This window comes from Camelus bactrianus, chromosome 7 (assembly GCF_048773025.1).
Source record: "Camelus bactrianus isolate YW-2024 breed Bactrian camel chromosome 7, ASM4877302v1, whole genome shotgun sequence".
NCBI lineage: Eukaryota > Metazoa > Chordata > Mammalia > Artiodactyla > Camelidae > Camelus > Camelus bactrianus.
Window position 1 is genome coordinate 79,473,591 of NC_133545.1, and position 24,723 is coordinate 79,498,313.

The window sequence follows — 24,723 nt, forward strand, 5'->3', positions numbered from 1 at the left end:
TATAAAATTAATTAATATATATTATACTTTCTGCAAGACACCCCACATTCTTACAGGCAAGAGGAAAGTTGAAAATAAAGTCTTCCTTATTTTTAAAACATAACATCAGAATATACAGAGGCAGCGACACCTTGCAACAGACAAAGGAGGCACCAAAAATGAAAACGTATCACTGGGTTGGGCCCCTGAACTTTATAAGGAGCTGAAGACATTGCCCCTTTTATGAAAGACTGTGAAGGCTGGGCAGAAACTGGAGAACAGCAGCCTGCGGCCCGAAGTCTCCTGGTTTATGGATCTTTCCAGCACCGGTTACGGCTCTGGAAAACAGCTTCCCACCCTCGTCCAGAACCTGCCTGCAGGAAATCTCATTTTTTCCTCTGGTCAGAAGTGGGAGGAGGCTGAGTCTTTACCACACTTCATTTGACAGCTTTATTAGAGCTCCCAGCATATTATGTAATAACATCTTTTTTCTGTCTTTCGTGTGTGTGTGTGTGTATGGGGTAATTAGGTTTATTTATTTACTTATTTTTTTTAATGGAGGTACCAGGGATTGAACCCAGGATCTTACGCACCCTAAGCACGCTCTCTACCACCGAGCTATACCCTCCCACTAACTTATCTCTTTATATTAGGGGTTCTCAACCTTATTAGTGTTGACATTTGAGGACAGAAAATTCTTCGTCATTGGGGCTGCCCTGTGCCCTGTAGGATGTTCAGCAGTATCCCTGCTGGTGTCTACCCACTAAGTGCCAGGAGTGCCAATTCCTCAGTTGTAACAATCAAAAGTGCCCCCAGATACTGTCAGAGGCTCCCGGGGTGGGGCCAGAATCCGCCCCTGTTGAGAACCGCTGGTTTGCGTGCCCGGGGGTGACTGAGACGAAGAGCTGTCGCTGAATGAGCATCACTTTGTCCACGCTGGCGTGCCGAGTGCCTGGCATACTCCTAGAGCCTAGGAGGCACTGAACATTTTCTGAATAATGTTAAAAATTATAATCCATTTAGGGTGCATATAAACACCAAATTTAAAATCTACGCAGAACTATTTTTTAAATGGATGGCCTTGGGCAAGTTATTCAATTTCTTTAACCGTCAGTTCCTCTGTAAAATTGGGTACTACTATTCATAGTGCTGTTGAGAGGATAACACTAGAGCACGCATGTTAAAAAACAAAACAAAACACACTGTAGGGCAGATGAGCAATTCAGGTACCACCTTCCTCCTTAATCAATAAACAAACAGATCACTTCCAATCCCCGTCCCCACTCCTGCCTCCTAATTTCTCTTTAATCCTCCTTTGGTGAACTTAGTTCTGAGACCCATGCTTTAGGAAGTTCTGAATTCTTTCGGGGTAACAACCATCAATGGCTGCTGCAATTCTATTTACGAAATTCCCCAAATGGCAGCTGGTCCTTTTCCTTCAGCTCTATCAAGGAGGCAGCTTTAAGGAGTCCGTCAAAACGTACATTTATTAGACATATTCACTAATAATGTCTACATAACCATTAGCTGACATCAGAGTGCATCTACCCCAGTTTCCCCTACTGCGTACAAACTGTGAAGCTGTTTCCTTGAAACCAGTTGCTCCACTGTATGACTTCTAGATTTCTTAACATTTTCCCACTGGGAACAAGTAAATAGGATGATGCTAGAACGTCATACCTCATAATCGCTTTCCAAAAATTCGTGTAAGATCATTTCATAGATGAGTGGTTTCAGAACTGGATCCCCTCTTGGCAAATAAGGACTGATAGCCTAAAGTAGGAAAAGGAAACAAAAAAAATTTCTTTGCAAAGTAGCAAAACAGTTAAAATGGCCACACTACCCAAAGCAATCTACAGATTTAATGGGATCTCTGTCAAATTACCCAGGAGAGTTTTCACAGAACTAGAACAAATAATCCTAAAATTTACATGGACTCACAGAAGACCCAGAATTGCCAAAGCCATACTGAAGAAAAAGAAAGAGTCTGGAGGAATAAACCTCCTAGACTTCAGACAACACTACAAAGCTACAGTAATCAAAACAGCATGGTATTGGCATAAAAACAGACATATGGATCAATGGAACAGAAGAGAGCCCAGAAATAAAGCCACACACCTATGGTCAATTAATCTTTGACAAAGGAGACAAGAATATACAATGGAGAGAAGACAGCCTCTTTGGCAAGTGGTGTTGGGAAAGCTGGACAGCTGCATGTAAATTAATGAAGTTAGAACACTCCCTCAGACCATACACAAAAATAAACTCAAAATGGCTTAAAGACTTAAACTTAAGACACCATTAACCTCCTAGAAGAAAACACAGGCAAAGCCGTCTCATATAAATCGTAGCAATGTTCTCCTAAGGCAGTTTCCCAAGGCAACAGAAGTGAAAGCAAAGATAAACAAACGGGGGGGAAAAAAGTAGCAAAACAAAACTCTACTCCAAACACGCAGAAAAGATAAAAGTATACATTTACTTTAAACATTTAAGGCAACAAAGTACTTTGGAAAATTAATAATCAAGAGAAAAGATTCAAATAAACTAGTTTCTTGTAACATATTACAATGTATTCTAAAAAGTTATATGAGGTGTCTACATTGTATGAATGAATGAATAAAAAATTGCCTTGGTTAAGTTAAACTTTCTCTGGTCTTCCTTGATGAATGAATGAAAATCTAAGTAATAGGAGGGAGAATGTTACAGACGATAAAAGTCAACTTAAGTGATCAAGGAGTTATAGGTCATCTACGCATCTCTTTTTCCCCCTTAAAATGGAACATGTCAACCTTTAAAAACTCATAGCCATTGTCTGAAGTGGAGGGGAAATGCAGCTTGTGTATTAACACAGCTATTTCAGTGCTGTGTTAAGTGTCGAGTTTCCAACACTGTAATGACTCTGAGTCACCAATCACCACCCTCTGTCCTGGGGACCCAGAGCTCAAGGCACTACCCCCAGGGGCTCACAGCCTCAGAGGGAAGACACGCAGATTTCTAAACAGTGTCACACAGAAGGGTTAACGAGATGCTGTGGCGAGGAGAGGTGGATCCTGGGGACTGAAGCAGAAATGACAGACGCCAGGGGTTGGTCTATCAGGCAAAGAGAGAACGGGAAGGGCACCCCGGCAGAGGGAACAGCAGGAGCGAGGGCACAGAGCCATGGATGTTCACTCTGCATGCAGGGAGGTCAGAGTGGCTCCAAGATGAGGGACGGGGCCACAGACGGGAGATAAGGCTGGAGAGGAAGCTGAGGTGGGGTCATGAAAGGAACTCGGATCTTATACTCTGAGTGGGAGGGAAATGAGAGGACCATATTTATTTTTCAAACAGCTAACTCTGGGTTAGGGTTGAACACAGATCTACCAGGAGGCCCGTGCACTAGCTCAGGCGGGACCTGAGGCAGCGGTCCTGGCAGGGAGGAGAGGCTCAGTTGGTACTGCCAAAGTAAAACTAAAAAGCACTGGAGATAAAACAGTGTAAAGAGGTGAGTTCGATGATCTCATCAAGACAGTGGCTTTGAGCTATTAAGCAGGGAAGGAATGGGTATGATTATGAAGTCATACACATAGACTCAGAGGGGCGGGACCAAACTTGGGAAGGAAATGGATCCACGGTGATTTGAGTAATCATTATCAGTAGCATACACAAGGGAAAATGGCCATCCCACACTTCCAACACAGATAAGGAATTCAACATAGAGGTCTGGGTTCTAGAGCCATCGCGGTAAACATGGCCATAGGGCTGGGTAAGATTGTCCAAGGTCAGCCCAGTAAACATGGAGGGAAGTGTCCCCGAGGGTCTCCCGGGGGAGAAACATTTTTGGAGCAAGCACAAATGGAGTCATAGGGCGGGCCAGCTGAGTAACTGGGATTTTTACAAACATGTTCATAACTCCAGGACAGGACTGACAAGGCTCCCAAATACTGAAAAGATTACAAAAAAAAAATATTTTAAACAGACCTGCAGACATAGGAGTACCTTACTGATTAGTCGATATTGTACACTAAGTTGAAAGATGGAAAAAAAAATGAAATACCAAAAGTATTTGTTGGAGCGACCTGGTCAAAATTTTCCATCTGTGTTCTGGCAAGTAAAATATTTGAAAATGCATGAATTTGCCAGTACATCTGGAAAAAAGCCTTGTGCTTTATAATCTACTGGATGAGACTATATCTTTGTTCTATATTCATTAAAAAGAACATGAAAACTTCATCTGATCACAGAGAGAACTGGGGGCAGATAAGAAAGTCAGCACATCATACATGCAATATATATGCATATATTTTATACACATAAAATACAAGCCAGATTTGTATTTTGTAACTAATTTCTAAAAGTTCGATTTTTCTTTCCAGCTGGGACAGTACTCGCATCCCAGTAAAGAACTGATTACTACTGTCTTAATTTTATTTCCATTTCAATATTAATATACTACATATAAAAATTTAAGACTTAAAAATAAAGTTATGCTCACCTTAAGCTGTCCAATTTCTTTAAATTTATAAACTTCGTATTCCCAGAGCGCTGCATTTTTCCCAAGAATTTTCTGGCATTTGCTGGAAGTAAAAACATCCCAGGGAGAAACAAAGTATAAATAAAGAAAATAAACAGAGACAGAATAAGCAGACATTTCCCCTAGTGGTTTAGATAAATCTCTTCTCCCAGAATTTTGACAAATTTCCATCTCAAGTGCCAATGAACATTAAAGGTATTTACTAGTACTCCCTTAATTGCATATATAAAGTTGATGGAAATCATGAAAATTAATACACAATACTTATAAAGATGAATCCGTTTGAGAAGACCTCAGTTAGGAGGTGTCCACAATGATTTTCCTGTTCTGAGTTTCCTGCTTAGCCAGATGAGCACTGCTAGTCTAGGGGACCCTTCTTGCCTTGAGGAAATGTCATCATACCCCAAAGTGCCAATTTAAACCACTTCCTGAACAGTTTTAGATAACAGAGTACAAAATCAGATTTCGGAAAATTAGAATCCTACCAGAGTCTATAATCTGGAGAAATATTTGTGTGTGAATACAACCTTACTTGATTTACACATCAAAGAAACACATTTCCCTAAAACAAGAGATAAAAAGCAGATGAAGACTAGCTTCCCGGGCTGCCATGTGGTCCTGCCGACCACGCTGCACAGCTCGAGGGGGAGCCACTCACAGACCCACACGACCACTGTGCACCGTTTATGTTTCCTGTCCACCACACACCCCTGCAAGCCATGAGCCTGGGGTCTGATCACTTAACTGCCATTCTCTTGCTGGGAGACAGTTCTTCTCGAATTGTGAGCAGATCCACTGGCTGCCTTTATTCTGGACTAGCCTTTCGAGGATGTCGAGTGAACAGCTCCGGAGGGCAGAGGACACAGATGGTGTCTCCCTCCAGAGCAAAGGGCAGGTCTGTTTACCGCCCAGTAAAATAAAAAGAATGTCTTCCTCTAGAGTCAAGGGCAGGCGGCCATACGGCCCATTATAAAAGAATCAGACGCCCTAAGCTCAGGGCCCCTCTCCTGTAACACAACCCACGGCCTGTGCAGGGCCGCCCCGCGCTCCCCGCATCGTGCTGTGAGAAGCGGGTCTGTGGGATCGGGCGCGGGGAGTGCTGGCACCCGGGCCACAAGTGCCGCCGCCGCAGACAGTCCTGTGTCTCTGACCCAGAGTGTCGCATCTTCTGCCAGCACCCTTGAAACTAGCAGGCTAATTTGTTAGCTCATTAAAAGGGGAAGATCGCAGTGTTTTTGACACTTTTTTCATTAAATAATGAGAAAAACATTTTGCATTTGATGAAAATGACACAGTAGGTGGGTAAATAACATATCAATCTGTTCTGTGGTTAAAACCATTAATATTAAAAAAACACTGTTAGAAAGATGTAACAAAAAAGTCCATCAGCTGCAGAGACTGATCTATCTTTATTGTTAACACGGCTTAATTCTAATAACAAATGATTGTGAAAACGTCTTGATTACCGTGCCGCTACGTCATACTCTCCTTTCTCCACCAGGTGGTTTACATACGCCAAGCCAATGTCCTAGGGAAAATTAAATGATGGTATTTCATAATTAACTGGAATGAATGGAAAGCCGAGTCTCAATTGCTGAGCCAAGCATGAGGGTCTTATTAACCCTGCTGCCTGAAAGCTGCTTATCCACCTTAGTTATTAGCTTTATGTAATTATGCTCATGTCTTTCTTGAGCATCTCTAAATGTACTTATATTTTCACACATTTCAGAGTTCACAATTTTCAAAAAAGTTACTACTTGAAAGGCTCCTAACCTGCCCTCTTCTAGAACATCTTCTACAAAAGAAATCTCCGCTACTGGAAGCATGAGCCAACGATTTCACGTTGTCACCGGATATAAAATTGGACCTTGTGCTTTCCTCTAAAAAATGTGGGCTGTTAAGGAAAATGAAATGACAGCACATCACATTAAAGGGACATATTAAAAAATTAAAGCTAACGTTCAAGTGAAAATGAGCTCTGAAAAACAGGTCGTTCAAACCCATGGGTTTATAGGTGAGGAAACTGGGGCTCGAAGCAGTGAAGTGAGTGGCTTCATGGTATCCGTGTCCATCCACTTATCCTACTTTGGTTCTGAAAGGATTCAAGGCGGTCTGTGTCACCAGAGACATGGGACCTCCTGCTTGATCCTGGCTCTTATGAAAGGTGATTTCACTTGAAAGCGTTTTCATGAGAAGCTTAAACTCAGTGTACAGAACAAAACTTGGACTTCAAGTTCTACTTTATGCGCAAAGAAATTTCTGTGGAACTTCTTCCTGGATGGCAGACATGTAGGAACCCATTTCTCTCTCTGCCTGCCTTGTCCTAGGAGAAAAAAGTCTAGGCATAATTAACACATAGGATGTGCCCATTTCAAGAGTAAAGGGAAATACTCTTTCTAAAAGAATTTTTTTTTTAATTTTCTTTTTTTTAAATGGAGGTGCTGGGGATTGAACCCTGGACCTCGTGCATGCTAAGCACGTGCTCTACCACTGAGCTACACCCTCCCCCAAGGGAAATACTCATCGTTCTTAGCTTATCAGGCTTCTTTACGCTAAGAAAGAAACTATTCTGTAGGAAATCATATTTCAAATCTACTGGAGCTATGGAGTGAAGAAAGGGTGCTTAACTTTATTTCTCTGAAAACAGATCGCATAGCACAGGATCTATGGTGAGTCTTTCTGTCCAGGTTCAGAGAAGTGATGCTTTGTGTGCAGAAGTCAGTTTCTCCGACCCTTCTCCCCAGGTCCATGCCCCTCCCCACTGTGGAGCTTACTTGCCCATGCATCCTCTTTCTCTGTGCTCCATTAACCTCCACCTGACTTTATCTCTTTTCCCTTAGCATGAGCACGTTAAGTCTCTCTCTTACACAAAACACCCACCATAACCCACAGTCCTCCCACGATGTCACGGTCCCCGGCCACAGTCTTCCTCCTTTCCACATCACAGCTAGCCTAACAGTCTATATTCAACTTGACCTCATCATCCCCTATTCACTTTGACTCCATCAAGCATGTTAAGAATAAATAAAACATATACGGAAAATGCACTCATCAGTTTCCTATCACCAAACCCAACGCACAACTGACTGGCTCAGCCTCTCGTTACTCCCGACCTGCTTGCTTCAACCATACTTTTCTACTGGTTGGAATGCCTTGTACTCCGTTTCTAGAGAATCCTTCCTTATTCTCTGCAATTTTGAATGAATAATTAAAAAAAAAAACCCACAAGATGCTCTAGTTCTCTCCCTCTTTCTCTTCCTTTCAGTTCCTGGGTGATTTCACTTACATACTCTTTGGGAATGAGGCTTTTCTGAGGAATTTTAAAGAAAGGTCTACCTAGGTGGGGAAAGTGTAGGCAGAAGGGATTTGTGCTGAAACCTGAACAGCCGTAACGGACTAGGCTTCCATTTTTCATCTGTAAACCAGGGTCCTGGGCTAAATGATCTCTAAGGACCCTTCATGCTCAGAGGATAAAGTTTCTTTTCTGCTGTCCATCTGCACATTCACTGTTACAGTTAGCAAAGAAATGGGCTTCCACTCACTAAATTTTTCCAGAGTCCAAAATGTAATAGAAATGTATTCAATGTCCTAGATTAGCATCCGTAACAGAGTCAGCTGGGTTGTTATTACGGATTCACGGAAGCAATCTAGTTTTATGAAACCACTCTTTTGATAAGTTTCAGGATAATGTGATTTTACCCATGATTTAAAGAAACGTAACTGGAAAACTTTGTACTGAAAGTGTCCTTCACAAATCCAGTTTCCAAATTACCGAAATTTCCAATTTACAAGCAGAAACTGATTCAAGACAATGAAATATTTTGACCTCACAGGTTAGAGAATTAGTTTGAAATAAATTCTCCGAAAGTAGGAAGAATCTGTTCTTTTCAAATTCCTTTCAGTCTCACGATAACTTATTGAAAGGTAAAGTTATGTTTCAAATAATAAAATTACACACTTACCAGAATCTTATGTCTTTTAATGTTCTTCTGGCTAATTTCAGCTGCCATCAGAGCTTCCTGTATTTATGTATAAGCATCATAAAAGGAACAGAAGAGGAGGGAGGGAAAATGAGAGGGAGTGGGAGAGAAAGATACTGAGGTTATAAACACTGTATTTATTATGTTTGAAAGTTCTGAGCTTACATAAATAAAACCCCATTTTCCCATGGCTTTTACTTCAAGCACAGGAATTTTTAATGTTATGGTTGAGTGAACCTCACTGAATTCAAACTCAAACAAAAGCAGTCAACCAAAATGAAGACTTCTCTTATTTCCATTTGAATTCATTTCCACATTAGGATATTGGAATCGCATTTCAGACACAAATCAAAATAGAACAAAATCTCCTCGGTTCAAACAAACAAACAAACAAAAATCCATCTGCCATTCTAAATCTGTATGGTATATATTAACAAAGGGGTGCTTTGCCTTGATCAAACATAAAAAGTAAACTACATGTATACATTTAGGTGTATCTACAGTAAGATTTTAAAAAGCTCTAATTTTCTTTTTATTTTGGTAAGTTTACAGTTATTACTCTAACACAAATGTTTGAAACACAAAATTATTTCTTTCAGAAGCTACTGGATCTAAAGCAATAATAATAACTGGGGTATGAACTTGGTATCAATGCCCGGTGTTTACACTTAAAGCACCACATAAATGGACTATTTTTTGTTTGTTTGTTTTGGGCTGATTAGCATTTAAGACTAGCCAGATAGTTTCTCTAACTAAACCAACACAATAATGACTTTGTAGCTGTTGAAGTTAAGCAATGCTCTGCTTTTTTAAAAAAAGCCATGATGGGACATTATCTACTCAAATTCGTCTGAACCAAGACTTAACGAAATGGATATCATTCTACCAGAGCAGGTAGTTCAAACCATCCTGAACGAGTATAAAGTGACAGCTTTACTTTTACACGTGAAATAAGCACAAATAAATGATTTCACTAAAATATCCAAAGAGATGATTCTGAAATATTAACTCTATTTTATTTTCCTTGAAGAACCACCGAATAAACATGGCTATTGTCTGGACCTAACCCACCTCCTTCCTCCATCAACAACTCCTCTTCCGTTGAACAGTGAAGTCAAACAAACTCCTTGGAATCCTTTCCCCCCCTAATTTCTGCAAAGAGTGTTGGAAAGTTGTTAGCCTCCTACATACTATTAGCTTAGAACATTCTAATTTACCTACAAGAAAGATTTATTACAAAACCCTTTTTATCTTCTCTATGTTATGGACATGTCAATACTTTAAAGAAAGTACGAGCAAAACTACTTCGTATTTCTTCTTTTCAAGGAGCCAGTCGATGTGGTCGTCTTGGTCCCGCTCCTTGGCTACGACGACATCTCTTGGGCTCACGATGTAGAAGAGTGACTCCCCTTCTGAGTACTCTAGAGACGAGGGAGGAGAGAGCAACTTGTGACTCAACAGTAAAAAGCTCAGCAGTGGTTTTGGGGGACCTGGTTAGGATGCTCAACTTAAGAGGGAACAGAAGACTCTCCTCCCTTTAGAACAAGTGTGTTTGCCTGTGTCTGGAGGGAGGAGAGAGAGACAGGGTAGAGAATGACAGGCTATAGTCCAGCGCTTAAAAAAACATTTGCATGTAAAATTATTTGAAAGAGAAAAGGAAGGGAAAGAGAAAGGGAGACAGAGAAGATGAGAAGGAAAAAAGGGAGAAAAACACCAAAAAACTTAAAAAAAAAATCAGGTAGGCTTAAACATTCTGTGTTTCATACATTAACATTCTGACCTCAGCTGAAAGATCGTGCACAAATTCTCCGTGTCTACTGCATATAATTCATCTACTGTATATAAACTTTATCTATGGCCATTTACAGTGCTGTTCTATTTTTACAGAACAATTACACCCCACAGTCGGCGATAAATGTTTCCTCCTCATCAAGGTCAAGGCCATCTAAAGCATAAATGACAGACGCCCCAAGCCCTGGGGACATCATCTGTCATCTCAGCATGTTGTACACAATGCTGATCGTAAGGGCTTCCTGCAGAATTCAATTATAAGCCCTGTTCTGAAGGGTTTCCAAGGGTGTAGCAGAGTTTGCTCTGAGCAAAACCCCCCGACTGGCTGCTTTCACTGGTGAATCACATTTGCTTTTTGGTAAGTCCAGAATACCCACTCACATTTCTCAGCTGATAAAGGACTTCATATAAAACTGCTCAAACAGATGTAGAATATTTCTTCACTTCTTTTGACAAAATGAGAACGGAAAATATTCTCGAAACATGTCAATTGTTTTTAAAGCAGAAAGGAAATTCTGTTTTATTTTCATCAATATATTTTTCAAGGGTATGATGACACCCAAACACAGATGCCCCCGGTATGTCTATATAGCAATGGTTCTCCTCTTTTTTTTCTGAGTGATGACTAACTATTCATTCATCTACTCAACAAATACTTAGTGAACTAGTTATGTACCAAGCACTTTTCCAAGCTCTGAGTATCTGGTCACAAACAGGAAGCCCACGTTTCTGTCATCCCAGAGTACACTGTCTAGGGACATCAAGTTGGGAGTGATGTGGTGACCACAGAATCAGGCTGCCTGACATCAGCATAAGTCAGGGGTCACATTAAACAGTTAGGACAGTAGACCACACAGCCCCCTCACCTCGGTCCTGGCCCCATCTCCACCCCTCCCTCCAGCTGCGGGAACCCAAGCAAGTTCTGTGGCGTCTCTGGGCCTTGATGCCCTCGTCATTTTCAACATATCAGGCTTGCCCAGAGAGTCTCGAAGAGCCTTTCAGCAACTCAGTTTACGCTCCTGGTTGTGCTGCTTGAGCGGAGGGGAGGAAACGTAAGAAATAATGCAAGTCAGGTCCCTGATCACTCTCACCTAAGTGATAATCTCTGCATTCATTCTCCTGAAAGCCTCTCACTGTCAGAGCATCAGAAGAGATCTCTTCACACGTCTCGGGAAGTGGCTGGATAATATCCAGTCTGGGCCTGGCGCAGTATTCTCTTTCCTGGTTGGGGAAAGAGAGGGAAAAGGCTTGTTTTAATTACATTTCTATAAATGATACAAATTAATTCTAGTTAGCCATGATTAAACGCTTTGGTTTTGTAAGTTTGTAAAATCCTTCTAACCACCTGTCGTGGATGGCTTCACAGCAGTGGTTTATTTTGACCTTTTTTTGTTTTTAATTGAAGTATAGTTGGTTTACAATGTGAATTTCTGATGTACAGCATAGTAATTCATACACACATATATATATTATATATATATAAAATATACATACCTTTTCATATTCTTTTTCATTAAAGGTCATTATAAGGTATTGAATATATTTCCCTATGCTGTACAGTAGGACCTTGTTGCTTATCTATTTTGTATACAGTAGTTAGTATCTGCAAATCCCAAACTCCCAACTTATCCCTCCATCCCCCTTTTCCCCACCAGTAACCATAAGTTTGTTTTCTATGTCTGTGAGTCTGTTTCTATTTTGTAAATTAAAAAAAAAAAAAAAAAAAAAGACACAGATGAACTTAAGATTCCACATGTAAGTGATATCATATGGTATTTTTCTTTCTCTTTCTGGCTTACTTCACTTTAGTATGACAATTTCCAGGTCCAACCATGTTGCTGCAAATGGCATTATTTTATTCTTTGCTATGACTAAGTAGTATTGCATTGTGTCTATGTGTGTGTCTATGTATTTATGTGTATCCAGTCATCTGTTGATGGACATTTAGGCTGTTTCCTTGTCTTGGCTTTTGTAAAGCAGTGCTGTTATGAACATTGGAGTGCACGTATCTTTTTGAATTAGAGTTTCCTCTGGATATATGCTCAGAAGTGGGAATGCTGGATCATATGGTAAGTCTAATTTTAGTTTTTTAAGGAATCTCCATACTATTTTTCATAATGGCTGCACCAAACTATATTCCCACCAACAGTGTAGGAGGGTTCCCTTTTACAGACAGAAAATCAGTAAGGCAATGAGATACTAAATAACACAACAGAACAGTTAGACTTCACTGATATTTTCAGGACATTACTTCCAAAAAACCCAGAATTTACATTCTTTTCAAGTGCCTGTGGAACATTCTCTAGGATAGACCACATACTTGAACACAAAATAAGCCTCAACAAATTTAAAAGGATAGAAACTATTGCAAGCATCTTTTCTGACCACAATGGTATGAAACTAGAAATCAACCACAGAAAGAAAAATGAAGAAAACACAAAAGCAAGGAGACTAAACATGATATAAAAACCCCCAGTGGGTCAATGATGAAATCAAAGAAGAAATTAAAAAAATATCTTGAGACAAATGACAATGAAAACACAAAATCACACAAAATCTACGGGGTCCAGCAGAAGCAGTCTAAGAGGGAAATCCACAGCAATACAGACCTTCCTCAAAAAACAAGAACAATCTCAAATAGACAACCTAACATACAACCTAAAAGAATTAGAAAAAGAACAGACAAAACCTAAAGTTGGCAGGACAGACATAATAAAGATCAGGAAGAAAATAAAAAAAATAGATTAAAAAAAAAAAAAAAAAAAGTCAATCACACGTATGTAAGAGAGACGCCCCGGGCAGGCGCCTCTGCGCCAGGCCAGCAGCGCGTCACCGTAGCCCTTTCAGCTCCAAGGAGCGGCTGCTACATCCCTAGACACCTCTGCTACATCTTCCTACAAGTGTGGGAGTCAGAATTACATCACAGCCTGCTCCGTTCCCCAGACCACTGCCGCTACTAGTAATTCCACTGGTAACGCCGAACAGCCAGAGACGATGGGGATGGTCTCTGTCTGCACTGCCCAGCGTGACAGACGTGAGTCACAGGTGGCTACCGAACACCTGAGACGTGACTACTGTTTGACTGAGAAACTGAATTTTAAATTTTATTTGATTTTCATTAATGTAAATTTAGACAGTCACACATGGTTAGTGAATACAGTTCTGGACAATGCATTTCTAGATCAAGACAGAAGGGGCAAAGATGCTTTGCTGAGGGCCTATGACAGTTCCACCAACCTAGCAGGTGATTGTACACACATCATTCTGAGTCCTTAAACCACCCCTCAGTAAGTATTGTTGTTCCCAATTTTGCAGATGAAGGGAATTAAAGATCAGGGAGTTTACGAGGTCAAAGTTACGTAAGTAAACGGTGAGCCAGGAGTTTGTGGGAAAAGTGGGACTATGGATTGGAAATAAAATTTGTTTTAGCTTAGAGCTCATGCTTCTTGAGCACATGAAACATATACTCGACCCTTTTCCAAAGCAACAAACCTAAAGCAGCGTAACACTGGTGCAGAAAACACAGATGAAAGGAACAGAAAGAAAGAAGTCCAGAACTGTCCCCTACTCTCCAAAGTCCCTCAGCAGAACAGTAGGCTTCAAAGATTCCTTTGATCGATTTTGTTAGGTTAACGGAGAGACAGTTACGTTAGCTTTGCATCTCATAAATTGAAAACATTCCAAAAGAGCAACTATGGAGAAATGAGAACTGTCTCAATCTGAAAACAATGATAATAAAGAGAGGAAAAAAAAAAAACTGGAAGATTTGAACATTTAAAAAATCGACTGCTGTAACAATGACAAAAATTAGCAAAATTAGAATAGCAAAATAGAAAAAAAAAATTGAACCAAATAACGTTAAAAGAAAACCACCTCGCCAGACCAATATAACGAGCTCCCTCATATGTGTAAGAGCTCCACCAGCAGTGTGAGTCGGCTCAGTATTTACGACTTTTGCTCGCTGGGCAGACAGCCCTGCCTCTGTGTGAACCTCCCAGGAGCAGGAATTTGGTCCTGTTGGTCTCTGCTCCTCAACCCTCAGTGCAGCTCGTAACACACACGCTTTAGTGACGAACGAAGGGAAAACAAAACGTTAGGGGAACGGGCTCATCAGTTGGGTTCTATCAACCAGATGAAGTAGCTCACAACCACTCTATGCGAGGATGGGCGGCTGTACAGGCAGAGGGAGAGAGAATGGAAGATGCGCCTAAAAACACGGCAACGCAGGAGAGCCTGTAACTGTGGCTGCAACCGTGAGGAAACGTGCACGTACGGAAAAGGGATAATGGGGGCCATGTGCCGGGGGATAACATTATGACTGATAAAAAATGAATTTTGTTTATGTAAACTGTCTTTTTGATACAAAAAAAAAAAAAAAAGAAAGAAGGGGGACATGGCTGACCCCAAGCTTGCTTCTTTATTCCTTCTGTCTTAGTTTTACCAGTTCATTCTGTGTTTAAGGATTTCAGCTGTACTTTATAGTGTGACAGAAAATGAATAGTTACATACGCTGGCACATGCATTTTTTCAGACATTCTGATAGCCTTCTTCTAATTTTTTTTTATTTTAATGGAGGTACTGGGGATTGAACCCAGGACCTCGTGCAAGCTAAGCATGCTCTGTACCACTGAGCTATGTACCCTCTCCCCCGACACATGCACTTTTAAGTCACCTTCAAGACCCTCACGTCTTCCTCGGAAAAAATTCCATTTTCTGATTTGCCCTATAAGGTTGGCCTTTCTTGGTGTGCGCTCCTTTGCAATACTCTCTTTTATTAACAAAGGTTTCCTTTCATTCATTCTCTTGCTGGTCAATTGCTTATTAGGCGTTCCCTTTTTCATTTCGCTGCTTCTTTCCTTCCGTCTTTCAATCACATTCTCAATCCCCTCCACATTCCTCATCAAAAAGCATTGTATTTACTCCCTCGGGAGCCAATGCTTGCCTTTATTTTCAAAAAAATAAATAAAATAATAATAAACTGATGTCCTGCAACAGGGCTAGAAGCCAGCCCTATTGATTTTAGCAGGTTGGAGTGTTCACTTATGTCTACAGCATCCCATTGCCTAGCAACATGGGCACCCAGAGCTCCAGGTTACTATAGCGATGGTTTCCTGATGCAAGTGCTCGCTCAGAGCAATGCTGGAGAGCAGCCACCTCCTCAAAACTGGGACTCCCTGGGTTTTATCTCCCCATTTTATTCCTTGCCACTTGAAAAGAAGGGGGTAAAAGAAGGAGAGGATACAGACAAGGAGAAGCTACTTACTATAAAGGGTAAGACAATCAATTGCATTTCTTTTGTACACAGCATCCCAAAGAAAATCCTTTACAAAAAGCTCTCCTTGTTTACGCCTTGAAGCCACCCCAAACCCTTTCCTGGCAGGACCCCTGGACTCCGACAGTAAAGATAAGCTGGGAGTGGGGCTGACCGAGGCTTCCAAGGAAGACTGAGTATGCAGGCCCCCCGCACCGGCCCGTAAAACAGGCTTCATTCCACAGTCACGTATAATGAAATTCCAATTCTCCCCTGCTTCCTATGAGCCACACGTTTCATACCATCATCTGCGTGGGTAAGTGAGACTTAGCAACGATCTCTTTCAAAGCAAGAATCAGGCTACACAGAATCACTGAGCCGCTGGGAAGTAAACAGATATGTCTGGACCACAGGAAATAATGGGCCGCCCTCTGTAATTCACTCTGACCACAGGGACCCCTGCTGTGACAGCAGATCAACTCCACTGCTGTCATTTCTGCTAATGCACAGAGTCAGCTCGGTTTCTTCGCCTTTCAGCAAGAGGAATCCTTCATTTCTTTTGACTGAAATACCAAGAGAGATGGAAACAAAAAGAGGGGGAAAAAAAGACTCCCTTTTGCTCAGTGGAAGGTACAAAAGCAGCCAATGAGTGGAGCTTCTGAAAGATAAGTATGTCAGGGCTGCAAAGCAATCTCTGCCGACCTTGTTTTATAGATCAGGAAGTTCTGCTCAGACTGTAGCTGAGTCTTTTCATGGGCAACCTGACCTGGGTAAAAGGCTACAAATGAATCCACACCTCCCACTGTATGTGCGGTGGGAAAAATTACCGTTTTCTCTGAAACCTCCTTTACGTAGGAAAGCACAACGAGCTGATCGCAGAGAGGTGCCAGTCCGCTGACGTGGAATTCAGTTTCAAACTGAGACGCTGCAAACAAAAGGGACAGAAGATTCACCATTAAGAGCAGCAGAAAGCAGCACACACAGGACACACTGACTGCGTATGCTGGGCAGACTCATTTTAGAAATCTAACACAAAGATAAACATACGTTCTTGACAACAATCAGTGCTGGAAAAGAGTATCTGGGAACTTACACTGGAAAATTTCTATTACAGGGCATAGGGTAGAGCTCAAGTGGGAGAGCACAGGCTCAGCATGCGTGAGGTCCTGTGTTCAATCCCCAGTCCCTCCTCTAAAAATAAACAAACCTAATTACCTTCCCACCACCAAAATAAAATAACACAATAATAAATAAAATATTTTAACATTTTCTATTACGAACAAAAAGCAAACTTGACAATAGCAGTAGCATGAATGGTCAGGAGTGATAAGACCTAGTTTAAAAATGACATCGTTAAATCCCACCAAGACACTCTGAAATCCAAAAAGCCCAATGCAAATACTCATTAGTAATGATAATAATTTTACATTTTTAAAAATTAAATATTTTAAATAAACAAAGTTTTTCACAATTAGGACATTATGGTGGTATGATGGTCACAAAGAATGCTATTTGTAATTATGAAACTATTATTATTCCTTTTGTTGTAACATTTAATAAACATTTTCTCCAAAGACATTTTATCTAAGTATTTTAATATTTTATCTAAAGTAAAAAAAAAAGTGTGTAAGTACAGATTACATTATGACGAAACACTGTTATTTCTTAAGTGAAATGCAGGTCAAAGTAAATAAGAAACTTCTCTTTCCTTATTAAAGATAGTCATTAAAGCTTAGAAGAACTATTGCATCACTTAAGACATATATACATTTAATTACAATGGACCGCAAAGATCTTATAGAAGGCTCAATGGTAGAAGAGAAAACATTGCTATAGTATAATTCTGATGATTAGCTGTTGTAAAATATTTTAAATAAGTGACTGTTGTTTTAAGCAGCTAAGTTTTGGGGTGGTTTGTTATGCAGCAAAGGTAACTGATACAGTAGTGGTGCCGGGAAAAGTCTCTTCCAGCAATCATACATGGCACTTACAGATTCATTTGGGAGTAAACTCTCATTTGGACCCACCACATTTTCTAAGAGTTTCTTGATTCAGTTCTTCTCCACCGTTCTGTGGTATCAGCTTAAGGTTTAGTTAACTTTTACCATACAATGACCATCTTTTCCAAACCAGGGGAAGTCAGTATAGCACATTACAAACAATGCTGAATGTGGAGTCAGGAAATCTGGGTTATAACTGCAATTAACTGAACATTGAACCATCCATTTCGATTTCTCTGGGTATAACTTTTCCCATCTACAAAATAAAGGAATCAGAGTAGAAAGAAAACCCCTAACATGGATGAAATGAGGGGGGAATGAATTTTAATTCCTCCTCCTCTCCTTCTCCTTGCAGATCACTTAGTGTTACCTAACTCTGCCTATCTTTAACGGCTGCTCTTTATACAACTGTTTTTAAAACTTACTTTTCACACCAAGATGACACTGAGGATAATCAAAAGGATGCTAAACAGGCAATAACCTAAATGTTAAAAAGGGTAGTATTTCTTAAGCCTTGTCCCTGGTTGGATGGCACAGGTGGCCAAGGTGCTCTGGGCAGGACCACAGGATGGAAGTTCAGAAAGCGACACTGACACTTTCTCCTGAACCTCTGCTCAGCCTGAACTCCTCACTCAAGCACTGAAGAACAGTTTCGGTAAACTGGTGACATGATATATGTTCACAGGAATCACATGAGTAGAGAACTATTTCCACCACAACCACATGCTCAGAAATGAGCACTTTCAAAAAAAAAAAAAAAATGGATATATACAGTTTTATTGTGCCTTTTAATATACTTCTAAAAACCATTTTTTAATTGTAGTAAGATACACATACAAAGAATTTATCATCCTAACCATTTTTAAGTGGTATTAAATACATTCACATTGTTGTGCAACCATCACAACCCAAACCCATTCTCTTTTCATCTTGTAAAACTGAAAAATTTATTAAATTTATTAAAATTAAAATTAAAAAATTATTAAACTTACTAAAAATATTAAAAATTCTCCTCATACTCCCTCCCCCCAGCCCCTATCACCACTCCACTTCAACTTTAAGATTTTTGACTAAATACCTCATGTAGGTAGAATCACACCATATTTGTCTTTTGTGATTCGTTTATGTCACTGAACATAATATCCTCAAGGCTCACACATATTTAGTGTATTACAGAATTTCTTTCCTTTTAAGGATGAACAATATTCCATTGTATGAATGGACCACACTTTGCGTATCCACTCATCCATCACTCCTGGGATTGCTTAAACTCTGGACTTGAGTTCTGTTTTACTAAATCACATTCCATCATTGAAATGCTACACGTACAGTTCCCTTACCAGCAACGTGAATGAAGAACAATCAGTCAGGGAAGCCAGGGTCTGTTTCACGGGATTCACATGAGGCTTTGGTGTGTTTGTCCACAACAGGCACCCAAGGGAGAGCATCGCGCAAAAAGCAGTGGGGGAAGGACGTGCTTTCCCCGTTTGGGATGCCAGTGAGCTGCCTAGGCTCACTGACAAGGAGCATCAGACAGTCACCCCCTAAAGGTAACCAAATACACATCAAAGCCTTGGTTTACATGAATGAGCGATACAGAACAGAGAAGCTAGAAAATAATTCTTCGCAAATCTTTCCTCCTCTACACCCCAATTTCTGTCCTCAACAGCTTGCATTAACAACAGAAAAATTTCCATTCTTTAATTAGTAACGTGATAGAAAACCTAACGTGTTAAAGAAAACAAAGATGTGCAGAAGTATGTATCTATTTTCTCAATTCCACATCCTGTAATAGATGCTTTTTGGTTAAGTATTAAATCCTAGCACTTTCCTAACTGAAAATTAGTAATAATTTAGGTAGAAATTACATGAAGTGATTAAGCTACAAACAACAAAAAAAGCTTTTTATGAAGAAAAGATGTGATATATAAAAATAGCCCTGTCAAGACTTTCAGAGGCACAGTTAAGCAAGGTATCAACATTCAGATAAAGTTGCAATTAAATAATTCTTTTCATTTTATTGAAATGACTTAATATCAACAGAAATCTTCTTACAGGAAACAGAATTGCAATTGTAGTCATACCCAGTATGAGTCACAGATTAAGAGTTCTGAAATAATGACTGTTTCTCTTACCTCTGAATATTCTACCATTTAGAAATTCATCTCCATTAATACCTATCAGAAATGATGTCAGGTGAAGAAAGGACTCACTCCCTAATGTGAGTTCCTAGTTTAGGGAAATGTCTACAGTTATTCTGCATTTAAAAAAGGCATTTCACTAATCAGCCATAAGAAAGAATAGACTAATGCCATTTGCAGCAACATGGATGGAACTAGAGATCGTCATTCTAAGAGAAGACAGAAAGAGGAAGAAAAATACCGTATGATAATACTCACATGTGGAATCTAAAAAAAAAAAAAAGAAAGAAAAAAAGAGGACACTATGAACTCACCTACAAAACAGAAACAGACTTGCAGACATAGTAAACAATCTTACGGTTACTGAGGGAAAGGGGGTGGAAAGGAATAAATTTGGGAGTTTGAGATTTGTAAATATCAGCCACTACATATAAAATTAGATTTTAAACCCCAAGTTTCTTCTGTATAGCACAGGGAACTGTATTCAATATCTTATAATAACCTTTAATGAAAAAGAATATGAAAATGAATATATGTATGTATGTATATGCATGACTGGGACACTGTGCTGTACACCAGAAATTGACACATTGTAACTAATGGTACTTCAAAAGGCATTTCAGAATGAACGGTGCAGCTGTTTTTCCATTACTACTTTCTAATGCAACAAGATTGTTTTAAAATCTATGATGCCGTTTATTTCTTCCAATGCTGAATCCATGAAGGGCTGGTTGGAGACTGGTGTCAGAATGCCCATGAAAAGTATTAAGGAATATTCTTATGAACAGATAATAATGAAAAGATTTAAAGTAAGAAATGCTGAATGGTAATATTGATCCTTCTGAAGAACATACGCAAATTATGTAAAAGTTTATGAGCTGACTCTGTATCTTCAAATAATTATTGCCTTTCTATTTCAAAATTTCAGTGAACCAGTTGAAGTTGCAGTTGATTTATTTTCCCTGAAATTCTAATTTTTTCCACATAACAAACATTTTTAATAATTTTAATGAAAAAAAATTTTGTCTAAAGGGAAACCAGTTGAATATAGGCAGTTTATATATACATCTCATATCACAGAAGCTCACCTTTCCATTATCTGGAAAAGCTAAATCAAAAAGAAAATAAAAACAAATTCTGTTGGAGAGCACTAAAACGAAACAGAAAGTGAAAGCTAGAGGCGAGGAACAAAGGAGAGAAAAATGCAGAATTTCTAGACGGAGTCACTAAAGACAGTAGCTACACATCAGATCAAAGGGTTCTGGAAAGTGAGTCAAAGGCCCTGGGATCCCTTAGGTTACAACAAGGTTAGCAAGGCTGCACGTCACAGCTGCAGCCCAGTCTTCATCCTGATGGAGAGGATAAAGCATTCCTAGACATGCTAAACAAAATAATTCAAGGAAAAAAGCGAGATTCTAAGCAGAGAAAGATTCTAAGCAAGTGAGAAAGCGGAAGCAAGTTCAGTAGGACTATTCACATCCAAATTCTACTCAGAGAGGTCCTTTGGATCCAGAAAGGGCAATTCAGTACACAGCCCTGATCCAAAAGGGAGGCTTGAGTTTCTCATCAGCGTGTCCAACAGAATATTACTGCAAGTCAAACACACAGCTTAACGTGTGTAGTTTCAAATTTTCTAGTAGCCACATTAAAGAGTAAAAAGAGGTGAAATTTTAAAATTTTATGCAATGCAACATATCCAAAATGTGATCATTTCAACATGTAACAACATAAAAAGTTATTAATAAGATACTCTATTTTAAATTTTCATAGTAAGACTCTGGAATCCCACATGCAGCCCCTCTCAGCCCCGACACACACCTGCCACGTGTCACTCAGTGCTTACCAGTGGCAAAGTGGTTACTGCACTGGACAGGGTGGGGGTCGGTCTAGACGCCCTCCAATTTTTTTCCCCCATCTTTAAAGTCGAGTAATTTCACTCAAATACATTTTGATGACGTTCTTGGGTGATCATTTTCAGATACACACTGTACACTTCTAACTTACAGTCTCTAGTTTTGTTTCTCTGTACTTTCAGGAAATTTTTCTTGAATTACTGTTTTTGGTATTGATTCCATTCCCTCGTTTTGTCTTGTTTTGTTTTCCGGGACTCCTACTTGTCGGCGGAATCACCTTTGCCTGTCTTCAGTACTGAATCATACATTTTTTCCCCCTTATTTATTTGTCCTTCACACAGTGCTCCTCTTCTGTTTCTCTTACAGCATTATCTTTGTGTCTGTCTGCTCCTGCGTCCCTTCCAGTCTAACCTTCATTTCTGAAGTCATCTTTCATCTATCAATATTTCCTGAGTTCTGCCGCCTCATTTGAGATTTTTCAATCCTGATTTTTGCTGCTCTTCCAAGCATCCCATCCCTCCTTTAAAATGTCTTGTAAGCTTGTTCTGAAACGGCTGTAAATTACAGCTGTGATCTATTCGGTGGGCATTTCTTTCTGGTGGGCTTTCATTGCGTTTTCTTAAACCTTAGTCTGGGATTTGACCTTGGTACTCTTCTGTGCTTGTTTTTCGGTGCAATCAGTCACCGATCTCTCAGGAGGAGGTAGGAACTGGGATAATCACTCTTCCAACCTTGCAGGATGCCCGCATCTGTAGTTTTCACTTGGTGTTAGAACAATCTGGTCCCTTGCTTCCTGAGACCTCCTGGCCCTGTCTCCTCCCCGCTTTCACCTGGGCCTTCTCTTTCTTTTGTTTCTATCATGCCCATCCTGCCCAGGATTCACTCTCCCGCATGAGCCCGGCCCTGTGTGAGTTCACGGGGACGGCAGCGCTGCCGAGCCCCTCACGCTAACCGCAGCCCTGCACCCGCCCCTCTCAGAGCGGCCTGTGGCCTCTTCCAGAAACACCCGCTGGCTGTTCTGGAGTTCTGGTCTCCAGGGCACCAGATGGCCCCTGTGCTTTCTCTCAGATGCTGGAACCACAGCGGGGCCTGTGGCCATTGGTGGCTTCTGCCATTTGCTAGTACCTTGAGGCTCTTAGGACTCCTGTGTCACTGGTTTTGTTGTAAATGTTGTCTCTGGGCTTTCGGTTGTGTGATCGGGCTGTTCCATTTCGATGAGAGGAATCGGGAGGGTGGAACCATTACACAGTGGCTACCACCATCTTCCCAGGATCCTCCAAGCACAAAAAGGTAACGCATCAGGGCCATCCACCAACCTGATATAATCCAGGGACAAGATCACCATCACAAATACATAAATACTGTTGGGCTGTCAAAAGCATACACACTATCAGTTTCTCAATGACTCATGTGACTGAAATAAAAACGAACGAGAGAGAGCTTTCTTGGACCCTGGGACTTACATCCCTGAGGGTTATCAACAACTGAATCCAGTAAAGAATGACTGAGCACCAATTAGGCACAAGACATTCTTCTAGAAGCATCGGGATGACGAAGAGTCCACCTCTGACTTAAGAGAGATTGTGAGTCTCGATGCTAAAGAAATAAGTAAAATACCACAAGCTATGCAAGAACGGAAACGGGTACAAAGCAAGAAACAGCACAAAGTAGGAAAATTTACTCCTGGGGGTGGGGGTAGGGTGGAAACAGTGGGGACAACCATGACTATATGCCTGTTAAGGGCAGGACGGTGGTTACACATGACAGATGTTTCCTTAAACATCCAACATTCTTTCACAAAAAGACAAACTTCATTTTTAAAAAAGATTAAAAAAAAGAATGTAGCATAGATTGTAAAGATTTTATTTGGGCCTGGATAAAAAGACCATCTCCAAATAATTCAAAACTAGATTATCCTGCTTAATACCATTATATTCAGTCCTATACGATGAAATTTAAATCAATAATCTTGATTATTACTTGTACCTATGAAATGTATGATGAAATGTATTAACTTCTTCAGAATAATTTAGTAAATCCTTATTTATATCTTTCCCCCAATTCTCTTTCAATTGGTTTTATGGAACACAATGTTTTAGTCTACTGATGGTTAAAAGAAACCATTGTTTTTCTCTTTCACTGAGTAACAAAATATAATAGCAATATTAACAATAGGTCCCCTTTAATGAGCATTACTATGCTGACAAGCAGTGTGCTAATAAATATTTTACATACATGATCTTTTTTCAACTTACACTTATTTTAAAGGCTCAGTGATATAAAGTAACTTGACTAAGGTCACTAATGTAGAAGGCGGCAAGAGTAGGAATTTGAAGTTTGACTTTTCCCAGATAGAAGCCACGTTAGAAAACATAAATCAGAACACAGAGGGGCTCAGGGTAAAAGTGCACTACATTACTAGCAAGATGGCAAGTGAAGGGCTTGACAACTCTCCGGCAGCTCCGCTGCATGCAAGGCCCGGGGGCCTGGCTCTTCTCTTGCATTTCCCGCGGTGCTATGACAAGGTGAGAACACTTCAGTACACAGAAATTGTGCTGCTTTTTAATTTGGGGCCCTTGTTTTCCCTTTGCTGGTTGTAAAATGCCCATTAGCTAAGTGTGACCCACAAGGATTTGGTATCGTCACTGCAGCTAAATAAAGTGATACCCTACAGATTTTAGTTTCTATGATTCTTTTATAAAAAAAAGTTTGTTACGCAATTTATAAATAAGAACAAGTATCTTCCATTGTCTTATATTCATGTATGGAAAAGCATCGAGGTCCCTTTACGACAGTGCGTATTCTCAAGAGAATCTGACCCCTGAGTCATGACGTGTTAGTATTTCATAACCAACTGGGTATAACGTCCACAGCCTTTTTGAGAAGTCTGGACACTTTGTCAGCATGACCACTTACCTAGGAAAATATATTTGGAAATCACATTTCAACATCTTCAAAACTGCTATGGAGCAGATGCATTAAAGCATGTGACTTTACGATGCCTTACATCAGCAAGCTAAGGAGAAGACGTAATACACACGAATGAAATAGAAAAGAATGGCTACAATAGTAAATATATAATAAAATAATAAAAACATTCCAATCGGGAGCCAATATTACACGTAAGTCAAAGCCATTTAAAACAAGTTTAACCTGTAATTTAATTCCATGTTTGCTAATCAACAGTCAGCACAGAACTGTGAGCAATGACAAAG

General features: G+C 40.1%; 1 protein-coding gene across 3 annotated transcripts in view; it reads right to left on the minus strand.

Annotated features, from left to right (window-relative positions):
• Positions 1–24,723, minus strand: part of VPS41 (VPS41 subunit of HOPS complex) — a 178,280-nt gene that overhangs the window by 34,126 nt on the left and 119,431 nt on the right. For all 3 annotated transcript variants that reach the window (XM_045510866.2, XM_074367685.1, XM_045510843.2), the window contains exons 11-17: positions 16,342–16,439; positions 11,355–11,484; positions 9,778–9,893; positions 8,455–8,511; positions 5,959–6,020; positions 4,454–4,535; positions 1,660–1,752 (exon numbers count right to left, since the gene is read on the minus strand). In XM_045510866.2, coding sequence (XP_045366822.2) covers positions 1,660–1,752; positions 4,454–4,535; positions 5,959–6,020; positions 8,455–8,511; positions 9,778–9,893; positions 11,355–11,484; positions 16,342–16,439 — 638 coding nt within the window. The remainder of the gene's footprint in view (positions 1–1,659; positions 1,753–4,453; positions 4,536–5,958; positions 6,021–8,454; positions 8,512–9,777; positions 9,894–11,354; positions 11,485–16,341; positions 16,440–24,723) is intronic.